At 40.0% G+C, this 22,583-nt stretch overlaps 1 protein-coding gene across 1 annotated transcript in view; it reads right to left on the reverse strand.

Moving 5' to 3' along the window:
• The window catches only part of DMD (dystrophin), a 3,507,873-nt gene that overhangs the window by 1,886,819 nt on the left and 1,598,471 nt on the right, over positions 1–22,583 (reverse strand). The window contains exon 42 of the mRNA XM_073614841.1: positions 20,610–20,782. Within this exon, the coding sequence (XP_073470942.1) occupies positions 20,610–20,782 (173 nt within the window). The remainder of the gene's footprint in view (positions 1–20,609; positions 20,783–22,583) is intronic.

Raw genomic sequence — 22,583 nt, forward strand, 5'->3', positions numbered from 1 at the left:
GCCACCTACCAGTGCCCACCAGTGCCACCTATCAATGCCCATCAGTGCTGTCAATGAGTGCCCATCAGTGCCTTCTATCAGTGCTGCCTATCAGTGTCACCTACCAGTGCCCATCAGTTTCCATCAGTGCCACCCATCAATGCCCATCAGTGCCACCTATCAGTGCCCTTCAGTGCCACCTATCAATGCCATCTATCAGTGCCCATTAGTGCCACCTATCAGGCCTGGTTCACACCTATGCATTTTTTGTGTGTTTTCAGTTTTGCAGTAACACGCTACAGTCCATTTAACATGGTTTCTTATTGATGTAGTTCACATCTGTGCATTTTATGGAAAGAGCCATGGATTTTTTTCTGGTTTTTGGCTCCATAGATTTCATTGGATCAAAAATGTGTATTAAAAAATGCAAAATGCACCTGGAATAAGCAAACTACAACCTGCAATATGCATAGGTGTGAATCAGGCCTCAGTGTCCATCAGTGCCACCTTATCAGTGCCCAGAAGTGAAGCCTCATCAGTGCACATCAATGAATGAGAGAAATGACCTGTTTGCTAAATTTTATAACAAAGTAAATTTTTTCGTCTTTTTTCGTTTTTTTTAGCAAAAAATAAAAAATCCAGCAGTGATTAAATACCACCAAAAGAAAGCTCTATTTGTGGGAAAAAAAATTATAAAAATTTAATTTGGGTACAGTGTTGCATGACCGCGCAATTGAAAGCTGAAAATTGGCCTTGGCAGGAAGGGGGTTTAAGTGCCCAGTAAGCAAGTGGTTAAGCTGATCAATAATGTTCTGTCAATATTGTAATTGATTTATATTGCTGTAGCAGGACAAATTCCCCCAAAAAATCTGGAGCACAAGATAAGACACGAAAATCACATCTTCAGACGTTGCATTGATAACAATAAGAACAGCCATGCTGTGCGTTGACAGCTTCCACAAAAATTGCAGGCCAGAGCTTTTAGGCAAAAAAAAGTAGTGCAAAATAGCAAACAATATACTCATTTAAAAGCTGTGAGATAGACTTTAGCATACGAAAATTCCAACAGGAGGTGGTCGCTAAGGATATCAATAACTTCTTGTAGTTGAGGTTGTTGTGCAGTATTTGATTGTCTCACAACAGCTGGCAGCAATGATAGTATGAGTTGTGAATGATTGCATATGATGAGACAAGGCCTGAATGCTTATTCCTAGGCGAGCCATCTGCAGTGTGAGAGTCATCTGTGTACATGTTACTGATACAAGAAAAGTGTTAATCACTTCCCAGAATCTGGTAAGCATAGGGCAAAAACACCACAATGTGGGATAAAGTTCCTGAGTGATCACAGTTACTCCAACATTTCACTGAGTAATCCAGGAACATAGAGGTGGGCCTGTAGAGAGTATAGTACCATTGATGAATTATCTTTTGCAAGAATTCCCAGTGTGAGAGTCATTTAGAGAATTTTGATGGGGCTCTAAGCATAGAGTGGCACAGAGACGTAGCTGGTGAAATTAAGGAGGTTCTCCCAGTAGGTCATGGATATTGCTTTAATTGGTAGGTCAGGTTAGAGGAGTAGATAGTAGATGAATGAGATTCTCTTGATTTGAGAGTCAGATTTTTCATAGTGGTTAAGCAAGTCCCAACAGAAAAAGTGTTAGACCAGTAAATTTTGAAAAGAATATTCCTGACTCCGAGGTATTTAAAGAGATCTGAACTGGGAAGATTGTGGTTAGAACAAAGTTCAGAGAAATGGTTGAGTTTGTCTCCTGTAAAAAGTTCAACATGATGAATACCAGCCTTGATCCAATGTTTTAGTGAAAAATCATGATGGTGATGAGTTCCACTGAAGCAAGTGGAAGTATTTAAATAAGACATTTTGGGATGCCTCTGTAGAATTGTGGGATGTTAAGCCAGACTTTTATAGTTGTTGTAACAGAACTGAGCTATGAGTGCTTAGATTTAGGATACAGCAATAAAGCGGGGAGTAGTAGCCGCAGTGATGTTTGCAGTAACTCTAGTTTAATTTGCAAACAAGAAGGTGCTATTGCTTGGGACCACCAAAATGTAACTTGATCGTGAATAATGGCTCTGTAGTAGGTTAGGATGTTAGGTGAACCTAATCCTGCCCTTTTGTTGGGGTGCAGAGCAAGTAGCTCTGAATTCAGGAGTGTTTTTGTCCCAGATGAAAGTGTTCAACCTAGATTGTATTTTACGGACATGAATGGGCAGGAAATAAAGTGGGAATGCTCTTGTAGACTGAATCTCATAGGATGTGTGTTGGAGCTTCTCTAATAGTTCATCATATTTAGTGCAAAGTAATTTAGAAGAGGGTGAGACCAATCTTATACTGTACCTAAATAATTCAAAGTTATTCTAAAGGTTTTTTTTATTACAAACACATCATACTTATCTGCTCTGTACAATGGTTTTGAACAGAGCAGCCTTGCTCCTTCTCTTCTCAGGTCCCTCTCCAACATTCCTGGCTCCTCCCCATTGACCAGTGCCCCCAGTGGGGGCAATGGTTCACTCTCGCTCCCGAACCCCTACTCCATAAGACACATAGAGTAGCAGCTGAGCCCTCATTGGCTCACTGGCTCTGATTAACAGCATAGGGAGCCGATGGCTCCCACTACTGTGTCTCAGCAAATGAGGAGAGAGAGATCCAGGACAGTCGAGGCTCCAGTGCACATCTCTGGATTTGGAGGGGGCTCAGGTGAGCATAAGGTAGGGTCTATGAGGGGGAGTAGCACACAAAAGGTTTTTTTTACCTCCATGCATATAATGTATGAAGGCAAAAACCTTCAGCCTTTACAACCACTTTAAAGAGGCTGTTGGTGCCCAAGAGAAAAAGTAGATATTGGAGAGGCAAACAGAGTCTAAACCAAGGTCAAGCATAAATGATTTGGAAAAGTTGGTTTTATACAGATGGAATCTAAGCCCAAATTTTCCAGATTGAAGAGCTGTGATTCAGGTAATAGGGTCAGTTATAGAATGCAAAACATCATCTGCATACAGTCCGATTTTATGTTCTTGGTTATGGATAAGGATTTATGAAAATAGATGATTAAAACAAATAGATTCCATAGCAAGGCCTAATGTTAAAAGGGTCAGAGAGAAGGCCTGACGTCCACACTTTCACATTAGGTAGGGTGTACAGTTCGAGAATTGCTTTTAGTAAGTTAGCTTAGAAGCCAAATATAGTAAGCACCTATAACAGTTAGGTCCAATAAACCCCTATCAAACACCTTCTCTGCATCTAGTGACAAGAGTAAGGAAGGAGTGTTATGTTGTTTGGCCTGCTGAATAAGGTCCACAATCCTTCTGGTGCCATTGGAGGCCTGCCTTCTAGATACAAAGCCCACCTGGTCCTTGTATACCAGCAAGGTTGCATATTTTGACAGTTGTGTGGCTAAGATTTTTGCATACATTTTAATGTTCAAATTTATAAGAGAAATAATGAAATATATAAATACTTGCGCTATGTGGTAAATAATAATGTGTCCAATCTCCTGCAGCTGCTATTCATTAAATGCTAAAACACTTTTAACTCAATTATCATTTTTTTTACAGAGCATACAGTACATTCACTATTAAACCAATCATAAAATAATTCAGTTGAATGACATCCTGTGGGAGGAGCGAAACGCATCGACGCAACTTCCGGTTCCATAACCAATGACGTCACTTCCCCTGTCCGTGGAATGCCAAGCCACGGTGAACCCGCAAGAGCCCTACCATTACAAAAGAGCTATTTTTTTCCTGATACTCTGTAAGTGGAATTTTAATTGTGCTAATACAGTTTTAAAAGTTACTACACTATGAGAACTCTCTCTTTTCATTGAGCCTGGTGGAGATTCAAGCTGTTTATAGAAGCAGCAGGTTTGAGATTTAAAAGGACAGAGGAGAACTTTGTCACCCATACCACCAGATATAAGGGAGTTCATCCCCAGACTGAAAAGCTGAGGGTCCATTTTTTCTGGTGAATATGGGTACAAAAGTTGTGTGTGCCACACTGCACGGCAAGTTTACCTGGAGCACTTCAGGACTTTTATTATGAACTTTGGAGCACCAAGCACTTTACTGGAGGATGGATGTTTATTTAATGGATCACTGTTGTAATTTGGGCATCTGTGACAATATTAGTTGGACTATATTTTTTTCACTTTTCACTGAATATTTTATGATTGGTTTAATAGTGAACATACTGTATGCGCTGTAAAACATTTTTTTAAAGAGAAATAGGCCTGTGGTTATCAGGATTATTTGGGGAATTACCAGGTTTGGGGACAGTTACAATAAGTGCCTGGAGGGATTATTTGGGGGATTATTCCAGTGGAGACAAATTGGTTAAATGCTTATAAGCGGTGTGGGGTCAGAAGACATTTTTATAGTACAACTTACTGAAATCATAGGGGCCCTGAGATTTGTGCAGAGAAAGCTGAGAGATTATGTGGACAATTTTAGTAAATGAGCTAGACAAGTCTAAGATTTGCTCTGGCAAGAGCATAGGTAGTTGGATAGAAGATAGATAGTGTCGGATGGTGTTCAGATTGTGGTGTGGCTCTGAGTCCCAGTGGTCCAGGTTATAAAGTTGTGAATACAATTTACTGAATTGGTTAACTATATCTAGGGGGTTCAGCAGTTTTTTTTGCTTGGCTGTCAGTAAGGTAAGCCTGTCAGTAAGGTATGGGATTTTGTTTTGTGACATTTTACATTTGTACTGCCTGGTTAGAAAGGACCCTGGCTTACTACGGTGCGTACCAGGTGGTATGTAAGCGATTGAAATAGAAAAATTTTTATGTAGAAGGGTGCTCAGTTGGAGCCTAAGCCAAAATAGGTCGGCATCATCACTCGCATTGGGCTGGGATTTGTTCATGGTTTCAGTCTTCCTGATATCATTTATAATGTTAGAGATAGTAGCATGGCATGTTTTATTCTCCTGGGCACAAAGTTTAATGAAAAGGCCTCACATAAATACTTTATGGGAGTTCCAAAGAACAGTATTATCAGTAACCAAGCCAGGATCAATTTGAAAGAAACATTGTAATTCCAGTTTTATCTGTTCCTGGTATTTGGAGTAGGTAAGTATGAGTATGTTGTCTATCCCAATTTTGACAGACTGAATAAATTGCAGTAGTATGTTTGTTTACCAGGAATAGATCAATTCTGAATATGATTTTTGGGTGTGTGAATAAAAGCTATAGTCCCTCTCCATGTCATGTAGACATCCCAAGGGTCATAGAGTTCTTCTGTATTGAGAAAAGCACAAAGAGCTGTATTCTATTTATGATGTTTCTTAGAGGAATCTAAATTGGGATCTTGAATTAAAGTCACCACAGAAGAGTAGATTCTCCTTAGGGTAAGGTTGGAGTTTGTCCAAGAGGGATCTATAAAACCTCTTTTGATGGGTGTTGGGTACATAGAGATTGACCACAACTATGGGACAGTTGTTTAGGGAAGTAGATAGTATAATGCAGCGACCTTGAGGTTCACTCTCTACGTGGTGTCATTAAAAGGAAATGGACCACTATAATAAATCCAATTTTTTTTAGTGTCTGCATTTGCAAAGGTATTGGGAAAAAGCTTATGTTGACAACTATGGGCTTTACCCTTAGCAAAGTACGTCTCTTGGACACACAGAATATCTAAGTGGTACAATAAAGCCTCCTTCCAAAGCATTCATCTTTTAAAGGGCTATTGAATCCCCTAGCATTGATCATTGTCATCGTGATTGCCATTGCTGTAAGGATGAAAGTGAGCTAAGGACCCGAGGGAGGGGACCATACCTTCATTCTGTACCCAGTGACATCTTTTCGGGTTAATAGCCATGATAAGTGAAAAAGCCCTGATACCAGAAATAAGAAAAAACATCTTATAAAAGAGACAAATCACAAAACACAGAACAAATGTGAGACCAGTGTATGTAGCACACTCTTTAACTGGGGTTCAGACTAAGAATATGTATTCAGCTCCTGTCAGAATTGTAATTCCCACTGTGGTCCAGGGCTCAGGGACCTTGGCAGGAGATTTGGGCGATTTTGGATGAGGCATAGAGGTATTAGTAAAGCCCCAGTAATGATGCAACTTGAATTCCTCTTTTGGGGAGAGGATAGGCACTATTTGGTTTTGGTGCATCACCAACGGTCGGATTTTCCGATGGGAAATGTTCGATGGGAGCTTGTTGTCGGAAATTCCGACCGTGTGTAGGTTCCATTGGACATTTTCCGGCGGAATTTCCAACAAACAAAATTTGAGATCTGGATCTCAAATTTTCCATCAAATTTTCCGACAACAAAATCCGTTGTCGTAAATTCCGATCATGTGTGCACAATTTCGAACAAAGTTCCACGCATGCTTGGAATCAAGCAGAAGAGCCGCACTGGCTTTGAACTTCATTTTTCTTGGCTCGTCGTACGTGTTGTACGTCACCATGTTCTTGGCAAACGGAATTTCTGACAAGATTTGTATGACCGTGTGTATGCAAGACAAGTTTGAGCCAACACCCGCCAGAAAAAAACATGGATTTTGTTGTCGGAATGTGCAATCGTGTGTACGCGGCATTAGAGTTGAAGCTGGTAGACATTTGGGTTTTACAATTAGGAGAACAGGAAGGAAATGAGGCTGTCCTCTTTGCTCTATCCTTGGGATGAGAGGTGGAACAGGCAGAATGTGTTGTAGCAGAATCCTCCATGTCAGACAAACTGTCAGTATTGTATGGAGAGAAGCTATGCTGAGGCTTTAACTGTGACTGGCTCTCCAGGGCCATTTTAGGAGTCCATTGATGGCTTGTTGAAGACTTCAATGAGCCGGTGTGGTCAAGAGGGCTTAAAGAGTTTGTTACCTTAAAAAAAAATGGATCCTGTTCCACTAAAGCATGTTACACAACATAGTGCCTGTGCTGTGTAATTTGGCCCCCTGTATAACTTAAAAAAACCTGGCTGATCCTGCCTGGTTCTTCCCTCCCCCTGTAAACTGACCGCGGTTTATCATGGCTGCTGAGCCCTGACACTGTGGTCACTATATGTGCCTCCGTCATCCGCAGCTCACCTCTCTGCTCTCCCCCGCCCTCTCCCTCCCCTCCCTGCTTGTCAGCTCCATCCACTCCCCTGCCCTCCCCTTCTGCTGCTATCATAACTATAGTATAAGCATGCCATCCCCTCTGTTAAATAACGATATGTGTCCCAGTGTCTGTGCTATATAAAATAGATGCAGATTTCTTCCTTATATCAAAACATCTCCCGGCACTCACGTGACTGTTCAGCTCTCTCTCCACCCCTCCTCCTCAGCTGACATGAGCGAGGGTTCTCGGCCCCTCCCGCTCTAGCTGTCAGCCTGGGAGAGGAGAGAGCCGAGGAGTCAAGTGAGCACCAGGAGATGCTCTGATATAAGGTAGAAATTGGCATCTTTTTTTATATAGCACAGACACTGGGACACATAATTTTATTTAACAGAGGGGATGGCATAATTATAGTATAGTGGCTTAACAACCACTTTAACTTTCTTTTAGGACATGTGCCTGGGTGGCAGGTGGTGTCTCCGGCAGAATTCAAGTGGAATTGCTGTGGGTTGCTGAGAAAACTCCTGGTAGAGAGCAACACAGGAGCTGTACAGACATCCTGTTATGCAGCCAAGACTGCTCCAGAGAAAGCACCACTGCACTCCTAATTTTGAAACATTAATTGAGCAGCCCAGTGATAATATAAGTTTACAAAGCAACAGTAACATAACATTAAACAAATACCTCAGTAAATCTTGATATTCTTAAAAATCCATTGTGAAGGGTGTGCTATTCCTTATCATATATCAAAATTCACAATTAAACCGACATGATTAGGGATGAGCCGAACACCCCCCTGTTCGGTTCGCACTGGAACATGCGAACAGGAAAAAAGTTCATTGGAACATGCGAACACCGTTAAAGTCTATGGGACACGAACATGAATAATCAAAAGTGCTAATTTTAAAAGCTTATATGCAAGTTATTGTCATAAAAAGTGTTTGGGGACCTGGGTCCTGCCCCAGGGGACATGGATCAATGCAAAAAAAAACTTTTAAAAACGGCCGTTTTTTCAGGAGCAGTGATTTTAATAATGCTTAAAGTCAAACAATAAAAGTGTAATATCCCTTTAAATTTCATAGCTGGGAGGTGTCTATAGTATGCCTGTAAAGGTGCGCATGTTTCCCGTGTTTAGAACAGTCTGACAGCAAAATGACATTTCAAAGGAAAAAAGCCATTTAAAACTACTCGCGGCTATTGCATTGCCGGTCCAACAATACACATAAAAGTTCATTGATAAAAACGGCATGGGAATTCCCCACAGGGGAACCCCGAACCAAAATTAAAAAAAAAAAATGACGTGGGGGTCCCCCTAAATTCCATACCAGGCCCTCCAGGTCTGGTATTGATATTAAGGGGAACCCCAGCCAAAATGTAAAAAAAAATGACGTGGGGGTCCCCCTAAATTCCATACCAGACCCTTCAGGTCTGGTATGGATTTTAAGGGGAACCCTGCGGCAAAAAAAAAACGGAGTGGAGTCCCCCAAAAATCCATACCAGACCCTTATCCGAGCACGCAATTCCTGGCAGGCCACAGGAAAAGAGGGGGGATGAGAGAGCGCCGCCCCTCCTGAACCGTACCAGGCCACATGCCCTCAACATTGGGAGGGTGTTTTGGGGTAGCCCCCCAAAACACCTTGTCCCCATGTTGATGAGGACAAGGGCCTCATCCCCACGACCCTGACTGGTGGTTGTGGGGGTCTGCGGGTGGGGGGCTTATTGGAATCTGGAAGCCCCCTTTAACAAGGGGACCCCCAGATCCTGCGCCTCGTGTGAAATGGTAACGGGGTACAAAAGTACCCCTACCATTTCACTAAAAAACTTTCAAAAATGTTAAAAATGACAAGAGACAGTTTTTGACAATTCCTTTATTTAAATGCTTCTTCTTCCTTCTATCTTCCTTCATCTTCTTCTTCTTCTTCTTCTGGTTCTTCTGGCTCTTCTGGTTCTTCCTCCAGCGTTCTCGTCCAGCATCTCCTCCACGGTGTCTTCTATCTTCTTCTCCTTGGGCCGCTCTGCACCCATGGCATGGGGGGAGGCTCCCGCTCTTCTCTTCATCTTCTTCTTCATCTTCTTCTCTGCTTCATCTTCTTCTCTTCTTCATTTTCTTCTCCGGGCCGCTTCGCATCCATGCTGGCATGGAGGGAGGCTCCTGCTGTGTGACGGCGTCTCCTTGTCTGACGGTTCTTAAATAATGGGGGGTGGGGCCACCCAGTGACCCCGCCCCCCTCTGACGCACGATGACTTGAAGGGACTTCCCTGTGACGTCACGGGGAATGCCACAGGGAAGTCCCATCATGTCCCGTGCGTCAGAGGGGGCGGGGTCAGAAAAGAAGAAGATGAAGAAGAAGAAGATGAAGAAGAGAAGAAGATGAAGAGAAGAGCGGGAGCCTCTCCCCATGCCATGGGTGCAGAGCGGCCCAAGGAGAAGAAGATAGAAGACACCGTGGAGGAGATGCTGGACGAGAACGCTGGAGGAAGAACCAGAAGAGCCAGAAGAACCAGAAGAAGAAGAAGATGAAGGAAGATAGAAGAAAGAAGAAAGAAGAAGCATTTAAATAAAGGAATTGTCAAAAACTGTCTCTTGTCATTTTTAACATTTTTGACAGTTTTTTAGTGAAATGGTAGAGGTACTCCCTTACCATTTCACACAGGGGGGGCGGGGATCTGGGGGTCCCCTTGTTAAAGGGGGCTTCCAGTTTCCGATAAGCCCCACACCCGCAGACCCCCACAACCACCGGCCAGGGTTGTGGGGATGAGACCCTTGTCCTCATCAACATGGGGACAAGGTGTTTTGGGGGGCTACCCCAAAGCACCCTCCCAATGTTGAGGGCATGTGGCCTGGTACTGTTCAGGAGGGGGGGCGCTCTCTCACCCCCCCTCTTTTCCTGCGGCCTGCCAGGTTGCGTGCTCAGATAAGGGTCTGGTATATATTTTTGGGGGGACCCTACGGCGTTTTTTTTGGCACGGGGTTCCCCTTAAAATCCATACCAGACCTGAAGGGTCTGGTATGGAATTTAGGGGGACCCCCACGTCATTTTTTTTTACATTTTGGCCGGGGTTCCCCTTAATATCCATACCAGACCTGAAGGGCCTGATATGGAATTTAGGGGGACCCCCACGTCATTTTTTTTTTTAAATTTTGGTTTGGGGATCCCCTGTGGGGAATTCCCATGCTGTTTTTATCAATTAACTTCTATGTGTATTGTTGGACCGGCAATGCAATAGCCGCGAGTAGTTTTAAATAGCTTTTTTCCTTCGAAAAAGTCATTTTGCTGTCAGACTGTTCTAAACACGGGAAACATGCGCCCCTTTACAGGCATACTATAGACACCCCCCCGCTACGAAATTTAAAGGGATATTACACTTTTATTGTTTGACTTTAAGCATTATTAAAATCACTGCTCCTGAAAAAATGGCTGTTTTTAAAACTTTTTTTTGCATTGATCCATGTCCCCTGGGGCAGGACCCAGGTCCCCAAACACTTTTTATGACAATAACTTGCATATAAGCCTTTAAAATTAGCACTTTTGATTTCTCCCATAGACTTTTAAAGGGTGTTCCGCGGCATTCGAATTTGCCGCGAACACCCCAAATTGTTCGCTGTTCGGCGAACTTGCGAACAGCTAATGTTCGAGTCAAACATAAGTTCGACTCAAACTCAAAGCTCATCCCTAGACAGGATGACTGACTAATATTGAACGCAGAGTGAACCCAGACTAACCCAGCCAAGACTGACACTGTCAGGTACAGATAGAGGCTGATTTACTAAAGAATTCACTAAAAGAATTGTGTGATTATGATTTGGAATGCAGGATAATTAAAATTAGCATATACACAATTTTGAGTTAGGATTCTCCACTTCTTTAGTAAATATGAAGAATGGACAGGCTGGGAAGGTTGGACAAATAATGGATCGGCAGGCATACCTTTGATAGTTCTATGCTAAAATTAGCCTTTATCTACAAGATGACAAGCTATCTCGAAAACTTCACTTTTGGGTAGTCATCTCTAAGTGAATAAGGCTTTTTGTGAAAGTTGGCAAGGCTAATTAAACCTAGTATACACACGTTCCCACAATTTGCTGCTTAGCAATTTAAAGTGTTTGTAATCCCTTACATTTACCAAGAGAAGTGACTGGCTTTAGGTGATACACAGAGGTGAAACAAATCCTCCTACATAAATTGTCCCTGTTTATTTGCAGCCATTTGTCCTGTACAGCCTTGTAAAATTCACAGATGAAAAAGATTTTTCACAGACCTACAAAGCAGGGGTGGGGAGCTGCAGTTACACACTGTACAAGAGCCCTGGGAGCTGATTGGATGGAAGGGACACACACCCCTTCACACAGTGTGCAATAACAGAGCTGAGGCTGTCAATCACAGGCTGTGTGATGGAGGTCCCTCCCCTGCCACCTTTTTATCTCTTGGTGTCAGGAAAACTGACAGGATTAACTCATGCAGATAGCAGAGGAATGAGGCAGCAGATAGAAATGACACTTAGTGCTTTGGAGAGGGGCAAGTAAAAACTATAGAAAAATGTGCTTTGTTCGGATTTAACGCCTGAGGTTTACAACCATACCATACCTATACCATGTATAGCTCAAAGTTTTTTGTTAGTTCTGGATAGAGTATAGAAGGGTTAGACCCTCTGTAAGATTTTTTGATATCTATATTCCCACCAGGGAAATTCATCCCTCTATTTGTACTGGTGACCAGCGTTGCCAAGTAAAAATGTTGTCCCCACAACTAGAAGTAACGGGGAATATTTCAATGCAGACATCTGTTTCAGGGTCAATGGTGTAATAGGGGATATCTCCTACAGCTCTCTTTTACATCTCTGGGAAATGAGAGATGAGAGGAATGAAATGACCACAACACTGCACATACAGCAAAATATTACTGCCAGGTGTTTTCCCCTTTTTCTACTATAGCCAAAACAAAGAAAAATGTTTTGGCTATACAAACACAATAATCTATATAAACAACAGATAAACAGAACACAGACAGACCGACCAACATGCAATGGGTTTGATTTACTAAAGGCAAATAGACTGTGCACTCTGCAAGTGCAGTTGCTCTAGAGATTAGTAAATTAGGTAAAGCTTCACTTTGCAAAGAATATCCAATCACGTGCAAGGAAAATTTAAAAAAGAATGTATTTTTACTTGCACATAATTGGAAGATGGATGTCAGTAGAGCTTCTAATCATTTATTACGCTCTGGAGCAACTGTTCTTGCAGAGTGCAACTGCACTTTGCAAAGTGCACAGCCTATTTGCCATTAGTAAATCAACCCCATTATCACAATCATCTACAAGGAAGACTTTTTTCCCTCTTGTACAAGTACGCTTATTACTCATAGCTGAATACTCTCAGATTCAGGTACATCATTGCCACTCAACTTATATTCTATTCTTCTTTTTGCAAATAACATAGTAAACCTGTTAAAATATTTCATCTTCCGTAGACATTTACTTGTAACCCACACATAACAACTCATATTAACAAAGAGGAGATGCCAATGTGTAAGACTTTAGAATTGTTATACCCAGCAGGCTTGTCAGAAAATGGTGGAAAATTGCATACTTCTTATTACAGAAAGTCCAAACAGGTCGTATGCTTTGTCAGTGAGTTAAAAAGTCTGAAACTCCTAATTAAGAACTTACAAAAACATAATCAGTCTTGGGCCAAAATATACATTGTCAGCATGTTCACATTGCTGACAAGGCCACCAGATCATGTGATGTTAGCAGAAGTTTTTATTTGAATGAAAAAATTCCATAATGATATCTTGTAAGGGAGCGCCATTCTCTTGAAAATGAATGTACTGCAAAGCCACTGTCAAGACTTTTACGGTTATATACATATTAATATTCTTTCCATATTCAACATGCCCATTGAATACCACATTTTTTTCCTATAAACAACTTCACATTCCATTATAACTCCTTAAGCACAGCTCATTCCACATTGAATGAATAACAGGTCACTCTCAATGAACAGACCTCAAGCCTGCTTCCAACCTTCACTCTAGCATACATTGTAAACAGACTTAGAACTTAAGCATTCCTAATAGTTGAGGTCTTTTTGCTTTAAAAAAAAGTAACCTCATTTCAACACAGTTTGAGGGTTGAGTGTAGCATTCTTTTAGTGATCAAATACTTTGATTTATTGTTCTTTTTATTTTTTTATTAGAACAGTTTACTGTATATAGCAGCCACAGTTTGCACATACCATACATTCACATCAGTGCTTACATTTTTTTATTTGATTTCACATTTTTTTACATACGCTTCCTTATTTTGCTATGGTATTAAATATAAAGATTCCAAAATGAGCCACACCAAAGGCATCAAGGTTTGACCACTACCATTATTCTGCTCTGCTTAACAAATATTCAGGTAAATTCAGCAAGGCAGAGGGGTGGATTTACTAAAACCGGAGAGTGCAAAATCTGGTGCAGCTGTGAAAGGTAGCCAATCAGCTTCTAACTTCAGCTTGTTCAATTAAGCTTGAAAAAAAAGTAACTGGATGCTGATTGGTTTCTATGCAGAGCTGCACCAGATTTTGCACTCTCCAGTTTTAGTAACTCAACCCCAGAGAGTTTCAAATAACTCTAAAGCCTGGTACACACTTTTCATTTTTTTTTTTCATTCAAAACCGCGGGTTGAATGGAAAAAACTGTCAGCTCCGGTCAGAGCTGCTGTACTAACCATGCAAGGTTAGTTCAGTGATCTCCCCCGCTGTGCTGTGGTATTCTGACAGGGGGACTCCCCTGCCATAACACTCCAATCAGCACTTTCTGCCATTGACTGAGAGCGCTGATCGGAAGTCAAATGGATGCTGGAAAACCAGCATGCACATCCAACAGAAGCCAGCCAAACGAACAGAATAACATATTCACAGGCTGTATATCGGGAAGTTTTCTTTTTAACCGGTTGCTGTCTCCTGACATTCTGACCGTGTGTACGGGGCATAAAGCTGGACATGAACCAAATTTTGTCCAGTTCAACCAGCCATAGGTTATTAAAGTGACAGTAGTAAGAAATACCTGAATTTGCAACTCTTGTCTGTATCAAAATTGACACAAATGCTTACCTGAATTAGGTGCAGATAGTTTTGAAGGGAACTACCACCAGAGATCTATTGTAAATTCTATAATAAATTCCCCAGTGTGTGTTCCTTACATCGAACAATATTACAAATCATGCTGACTTTACCTACCTTTGTCTTATTGAAACCAGATAGCCAGCATACTAGTCAGGTAGCTAGCATCTTCAGCAGGAGCTTTGCAATAGCAGCCCTGTGAATGCTCCAGGAAAGGATGGATTTAACTTGCAGCCCCCTATGTAAATTTTTTCAGTAAGCAATAATAAAGTCTTGCGGTTTATGCATATCTTTCACTAGATCTAGCACATATTCCTATATAAAGTGAAAAAAATAGAGATGCAGTAACAAGTTTGTTTTAAACTGTAACAGACAGTTTTATGAGCCCCCAAGACATCATGTTAGGGAGTGTAGAACTTGCTGGTCTCCTTTAAGAGCTACCCAGCCCTGCTGAAAATAAAACTGCACAGGGACTTTTTTCTCTTCTCCCTGCTTGATGCATACTTCAGCAGAGCTCCTCCAGCCAAAAAGGACCTGAACATGGCAACTCAGGCTGGCTTGTGATTTGCTGGAAGAGATATTCTACCTTGCGATTGGCTGGCAGGGTTTTAGCCCTACCTACCACCTGTGAGAAGTACAGGGAAACCTGTTGGGTACCATATAGAATGCTGGAATCCACAAAGAGAGCAGATACATCTATGAGCCAAAGAAATTGCACCTCTGTGGCTGGGGGGATATAATTGGGGGCAGTGTGCTGCAGGAAATTACTCACATTCCACTGAGACCATTGCCTTTTGTTCAAGTATCCTGTTGTTCCAGCAAGCTGCTATTCCAGGAGCATTCCAGAGTGCTTCACAGTTTCCTGAGGTTTCAGTGTTACAGATGTTCTGCTATCCTGCTGCTACAGAGTAGCTGCAGGATCTGTAAGATGAGTGAGAGACCTGTTGGCCATTTTTAAGGACATTTGGTAATGTTGTTGCCTTGTCACTTACATTACCTCTGTTAATTTTTTGGTAATATCTTTCCTCTACACTGGCTTAGTGCGTTCTGGCTGAGCAATTTCACATGGGGCTGTGGGGAACGAACAGCTTAAATTTGGTAACTAATGTTGCATATCAAACCGTGTTTGCTCTACCGTTATTGTTTTAACCACCCTTCCCTTTCATCGCTTTTGCTGTTAAAGCCCATTTAAATGTTTTCAGGTGTTTTGCTGTACTCAGGTCAAGGTACATGGTGGGCTTTCACTGGTGCAGGGCAGTAGGACCCAAACAATCCAGTGGCTCCTCCAAGGGTAGCTATGAAATGAACCATGCGTATATACATTCCTAAAAAACTATAATTGTTGTTTGTATTGAATAAACACTACTTTCATCCAGTTCCTTGCCTGATAAATCACATACCCATAAGTTAGGCCTCTTGGCACCAAAAAAGCTTTTACTGTATGATCAGGACAAGATTTGCTCTCTCTATTGTTTTGAGATGTCTAAACTCTTTTGGATAATGTAATCATCTTTCAATCATTAAATTATTCTCACAAAATGAATACAAAAACCAAATAACAGAAACATGTGAAGCTTTTATAAGACCACAAAGTAGCAAGTGTATTGGTTCTTATGGGTTTGAATTTAATAATTTCATAAACCAGCTGTGTGTCTTAAAAAAGCTGGTCTTTCATCAGTCTATTCTAACAAGAGCTGCATTAGTACTCTGAGTCAGGATTGATGGAAACATCTCTAGAATGATGTGTTCATTTCCTTGTCCATAGAACAAGCTATTTTGTAGTGAAGATCAGGATTACTATGCATGCTAATCAAAACACAACATTTGCTCAATCATTCAAAAGATTTTCTGATTAACTGCATGCATTTCAATTTGCAGATGAACCCTTGGGATAATAAGATCTGATTTCTGATTGTGAGATGAATATAGCCTAAAAAGAGAATGAAAAAGGCATCAGACAATCAGAACACAAATAAGACAGAGCAGTGAGCTAATGAAGATAACTTAAATCCGAACACTGCAAAAATAAAAGTAAATAGAAAGATGTATTGTTTTGTATACAGTAATAGCTTCTTAGAAATGACATTGCTGAAACTATGTTTGACTTTAAATTCAAATAAATGGTTGATATCAAAATGTAGCAGTGGCCCGGTGCCCAGTGCAGCAAAGAGAAACTATACAGGTCTGTGCAGCTATGTTAGCACACAGTTCCTATCTATTTACAGCCCTTTTGCTACTGAGCCACACAGCTAAATGGGGGAAAAAAAAGACATAAGGTCCCATGCCACTAATAGCAGGTTGCTTTTTGCTCCTGCAGTCAGACATTGTTAGGTTTTACTGTAAGATCTATTTGGTTTTGGCACAGGATGTGATAACCAAATTCTAGTAGAGGGTTATCTTATTGTTATGAGTTAAATCCCAACTCCAGTCACTATTACCTTTCAAGTTTACAACAATAACCATTCATTAGGCTCACTTGCAAACCTCCATACATGCAAGTTGCCTTTGGTGGTTTTCATGCCTAATTAGTACAACTACCATTGTACTTGTGGGCCGCTACCGATGTAAGCACTTTGGTCACACCTCTGATACCCTCTCCTCCTGGCCAGTCCTAAAGCAAGCAGCCTCAACCTTCCTTTTGTGATTGGTCAGAAGTGAGGGGAGAAGACACAACCACAGTTAAAGGCCCAGTTTAGAAATTAAGGACTCACTTAATTTAAGTGTCAGGTTTACAGTATTTGTTAAAGCTTAAAGTTTACTGCCAGCAAAAATATGATGATTATTATTATTGTTTTAATAGTTTAGGTAACAGTCTAAATTATGTCAGGCTTTTACTTTTGTCTGTGACCCAACTGGGGGAGATTTTCCTTAATTTTCTCTCCCAATGACACCAGAACAAGAAATGGGAATGTGGTTTTAGAGGAGAATTGGAATTTAGGCATAATTTAAGGGGATTTTAAGTGTTAGGTTTTTTAAGGTTAGGGGAGCAATTGATTTTAGGAAGGTGCTTTTAATGTACGGGAAACATACTTTTTTAGGAAAAAGACATATGAAAATTGAACGGTTTTACAAAATATGGTGCAATTATATAAAACATGTATTTGCTATAACAGCATTCAAACAACATGACTGTAGTCAAAAGGGGTGGAACATATATAAAGAGGACTAAGTCAGTAATCATCTGCCATGTTTTTGTAGGTAAATAACTTTACCAAGTTCACAACAGTGACATTGAAGATTAAAACTGTGGACATTTTGGCTTTCTACCAGAAAGGCTTTTAGAGGGCAGAGAAGCTCAGACTAGACCTCAAACACTCTTAAACAGACAGAATCGTGTAGCTCATGGCAAAATTTCAATATGTCCTATATGAAAGGGCAAAGAAATTCATATATGACTACGAAAAAATGAAGTCTTGGATACCTTGGAGCAATATAATAAGGCATTTGTGACACATTTGGTGGTGTGAATGTAGTTTGAAGCCTCATCCATGAAAACCCTGCTGTAACAAACACTGTGTCAGACCATTGTCCTTTTTTACCAACTTGTGACAAATGACTGGTCAACCTCACACAGCGCTGTCAGTGATACGCAACAATGGCACTCTCAGACAATTTTTATTGGGTTTGGTTAAATAAGCAATTAACTCTTTAAACTGCCACCAACTACTTTCATAGAGAAGTAGTAAACTTTCACAAGATTAGCAACAGCAACTATAATGTTAGAATAAAGATCTGTACCACACACTGTCACAACAGACAGGTATATCCAGAGATTTAAATCACAAATAATCATTGCACTAAGGCTCAATATGAAAAGATATTGCAGGCAACAATATAAATGAAGATACATAAAAAGCAGTGCAGCACTAATAAAAAAAGGCAGACAGAGTAGGCAAAGAAAGGTGCAAAACAGTTTAAGTTGGTCAAGTAAGCCCATAAGGTCCTTGAGTGGATGATAAATGGTGGTCATAAAGATATGACAAAGAGACCCTCACCCTCAAACCACAATGAGAGCTTCTTACCAGAAAGATTTGATCTTATAGTAAAAAAACACAGTCAAACATCTCCTGAAGTACGTGTCCCAACTTCTCACTACATAGTGTAGTAGGTTTTAAAAATGATTGTTTAACAGTTGTAAAGTAATACACTCAACTTTAAAAACATGTAAATCTGCATTGCAATAGAAAAAAGTTTAAAACTACCAAGATGGTTGCTACGCCTAGTGTGCGATGACATCACCTGCCATGATTCCTCCCTATGCCTTTCGTAATCAATGATGTCATCGGGGCAATACTGCACTACAGTAGCGCTCTTTAAGAGTGAGACAGGGAAGTTTGCATTAGGGCATTCAAGACAATTTTAACACTAATTCAAAATATGGTTTAATAATGAAAAGGTAAAAGATGGTGCAAATAAATTATTTACAGAAAAAAGGTATTACAAAGAAACAAAGAGACAACAATTCAACAGCAAGACAAAAGGGGTGTGAGATGCAAATCCTTGCAAAATCCTTGCAAATCCTGGTTTGCAGGGTCCAAAGAATAAGCAAGACAATACAGTGGCTCTCACAAGTCCTGTTAGGCATTCCTTGGTTTGATGTTAAACGAGAGCTCTCAACTATGATTGCAGGTCCCTTTTTCTGGACCTGGAGGGGGTGTTGACAGAAATGACTTACCAGTCAGGAGGTTAAGGAGTGGCTATGGGATGTCTCTGTGTTTATAATCATGCCACAGATCAAGTTTTCTGTAGGTTTTAATATCTTTGTATACCTACATGTTACAGTCTGCTAACATATATATTATTGTTCAGTATTTAATTACCTTCAGAGTCAATATAAATATGACAGATGTCCATTTCACCTAGGAGAGTAATTAGGCCAGTTCTGCTCCCAGCACTCCTAGAGTAGCAGTGTTTGGGTTCAAAATGTCACAAATTAACTTGGGAAGTAAATATGTCCTTAATCCGGCTGTATTGTTATTATTTCAGAAGTTATGAAATACACTGGGATTATGGATTCTACCAAGAAAAGGAGTCAGATATGTGTATTTCTCCAGACCCCAGCTGAGGTATTTAAGATTGAGGTCAGCTGGCAAGATATCAATGTGTTTTCTGGATTGTTCAAGCTTGCGAATATAACAGTTTTGCAAGGGTTTCTAGACTGAGGTGTGGATTTGTCTAATAGTCGTAAGACTGTCTGCATCTGTCCTCTCAAGGATCCAATGAGAAGGTTCTAGCATGACTAACAGTTTGTGTATTGTATGAACTGATGGAGGAAGGAGGGGGAAGATCACTGCAGCTATGTCTCTCTTATGACAAAATGGCATGGGTGACTTGGGACCTGAACAAAATGGTTGCCACACACATACAGCTTTTTGTGTGCCCAGAAGGCATTACCATTACGCCTGCAACATTTCCAATGTGTGTACTTATGTGTTCAACAAATTCAGGTAGTCATTGCTTGTGAAACATTTACTGTATGGGGCTATTGCAATAAATTCATAAATAAATATGTCCATATTGATGATACTTAAAGCTGAGATAAATAAGACCTATTCCATATTGAAATAAATTGTTGAATGTTTCCCATGTGTAATTATTGTGTGGCATCTTTGAGGCAATTCATTTTTCTTTAAATTTCTCTTGAGCTAATATTTGACATTTTTCAATTATTCTACCAACTATTCTCCCAACTTCTTCAAATAGATTATATTCCTGTAAAATTCCACCACTTCACAAGAGAGATGCTTTTGACAGTTCGGTCAGAGTTGTGACATATTCCTTTACACTTCATTGGCACATATATAAATCTGTTGCAAATTCCACCATTTGTAAAACTACCGCAAGACAGGTTTCTAAAGAGTATCCACTGCAAGCTTTATGAAATTCAGGGAGTGGGAAATAGGAACATGCATAAGGTGAGTGTAGCCTTATTAGTGCACTATTGTAACAAAAAAGTTGAGTACTGTCATTGCTACTTTTCTAAAATGATTTAAACCTTCAAAGTACATATGATAATTATGTTTAACACAACAATTAATGGGCTGAATGTGGACTTCAGTTTTCTAAACCACTATCAAACTTTTTTACTATTTGTGACCTTCATGACTCTCTTTCCCCTCTTTTCATTCCACCCCCCCCCCTTTCTTTAAGCCTTATCTGAGCATCTCCCCAAAGCTTATCCTGAAAATGTAACTGTTAGTGCAAATAAAAAAGTATCACGGACAGTACTCCCTGCTGTTGTCATAGAAACAATTAACCTCTTTCTTGTGCATTTCTATTAGCAGTGTTTAACACAAACACTTACGATGCCAATTTGTCCCTTAGTGCCTCAAAATGCAATGCTTTTAACCAAAATAGAAGCTTTTCTATGTTGACTGGTAAATGAAGCAAGTAAGCAAGAAAAAGAATATGGTTATCAAAAATAAGTATAGTGCATAATTGTGCAATTAAATAGAGACTTACTCTTGCCGTTTTTTGTATAGCTTGTTGACATTGTCCCAGTTGAATGAAAGCTCAGTCAGTTTTTCACTAACCCTCTCACTCTCCTTCGGGGTAGCAGACTGGAGAACTGGGTTCTTTTTGCTCTCAATGATCGCATATTGACCCGCCAGTCTTCCAAGGATTTCTTTGGAGTTCTGAGGTAAGAGTAACAAAAGGAATTTAATCATTCTTGAGGTAAAAACAAATATTCAATTTGTTATACCAAATAGTTTTAAAATTGTGTGTGCCTTTATAGCAGTAAACTTGCTTGCTATATGGGTCCCCAGAGCAGCCCCTGTTATAAAAAAATAGCTGCCCATAATGTTCAATGTATGTAATGCTACAGATAATGTTCAGAGACTGGATATGGTCTGAGAATAAGGGCATATTACAAGAGATTTCTAGGAATCACTTCCATTATAATCTCTTTACAAGCCAACACTCCCTACAGTCCCCTTAAAATTACTGGCAACTCATTTGATGTTCCTCTCAGCAAGATCCTTTAAAAATGATCAAAGGAAAGTTGTACAAAAGAGATCAGCCTTCAGCCCTTGTTATCACAATATTGGGTTTAGATGTCGCAGTGTTCCTAATTGGGCAAAGTTGTTGTCAACATGGAAGCTGGTAGTTCAGCCTCTTCAATGTCACTCATGAGCTTTCACACAGTATAATGGCTCGCCCATCTACATACTTGTCTTTCTATCATTGATACACTATGAAGAGGTACATGAGCTAGAAACTATGTGTGCCCCCTCATTAACTTATTATGCAGTATGCATGCCCCAGAAGGGGCTCATATTATACTATATATACAGCATGGAATTTAATCAGAACTTTAGGAGAACATGAATGGAAATACATAAATGTTTGATACATGAATGTTTACTGTTATACAATGCCTGCAAAAGAAAACTGGTAATTTTATACAGCCAATAGTATGAAGTGCACACTGTTTTCACATAGTGTAGTCATTCAGGTGACAAATATACTGTAGTTTCGGATTAACAAAAAAAATCTTATGTTTTAGAAATCCAGCTATATATATCAACTCTATATTTTCCAGCCACCTAGCTAGACAGCAGTAAAGCTGTCCAAGAAGCAGTAATACTGAACTAAGAAGCAGCAGAATGTGTTCACTGACAAGCAGAGGTATGTGTATCACAAAATTGCACAAGCTTTGAAAGGAAATGCGGTATATGCATTTCGTGATTGATTGGAGTTTTACTTAAAGTACTGCAGAAAACTTGACATCAGCACTTGATTTCTTAATAGAAAATGTAAAATTTATTTTTATGTATTAGTTAAATAGGAAAGATTGAATGGGAGTTTTTTACATTTACCAATATAGCCAGTATAGGTAAATCTAAAAAACTCAAATGCAATATTTCATATTTAACTAATACATAAGATAGACACAAAAATAGTCTTCATTCCCTACAAGTAAACTTCTGCTATCTTTAGGTCCACCCATACTTAGCAGCAGTTCTAGGAGAAGTTGCTCTACAACATTACGGAAAGAAGGGTCAGAAAAGTGTAATTGTTTAGTAGTCACCATGAATAAAATGTGCATCTGACAGATATAACAAGCGAAGACAAACTTCTAAAGGAAAAGGAAAATATTGATAAAGACTATAAAAGGGTACAAACATGAGGAACATCTTTGTATTGGGATAATTGTAAATTACTTACAACGTGCACTGTATTTATTCTGAAAAACCAAATATAAATTGAGCTAGACTTTAGAATGACCATACAAATGTGGCAACATTAGGATGTGGTAGCGATGGTAAAAGACATCAGAAATTTGCCAACTTTCAGCCTTGCATGCTTATATTGCTTATATTGCATTATATTTGTGTCTTCAGTCAATTCTCCAGGGCCTGCCTTCCATAGGAATTTGTAACCAGACATAGAGACCTTTTTCCTATTTTTAAGAGCTACAGGTTCATATTTCTT

Source organism: Aquarana catesbeiana, linkage group LG02, assembly GCF_042186555.1.
Source record: "Aquarana catesbeiana isolate 2022-GZ linkage group LG02, ASM4218655v1, whole genome shotgun sequence".
Lineage (NCBI taxonomy): Eukaryota > Metazoa > Chordata > Amphibia > Anura > Ranidae > Aquarana > Aquarana catesbeiana.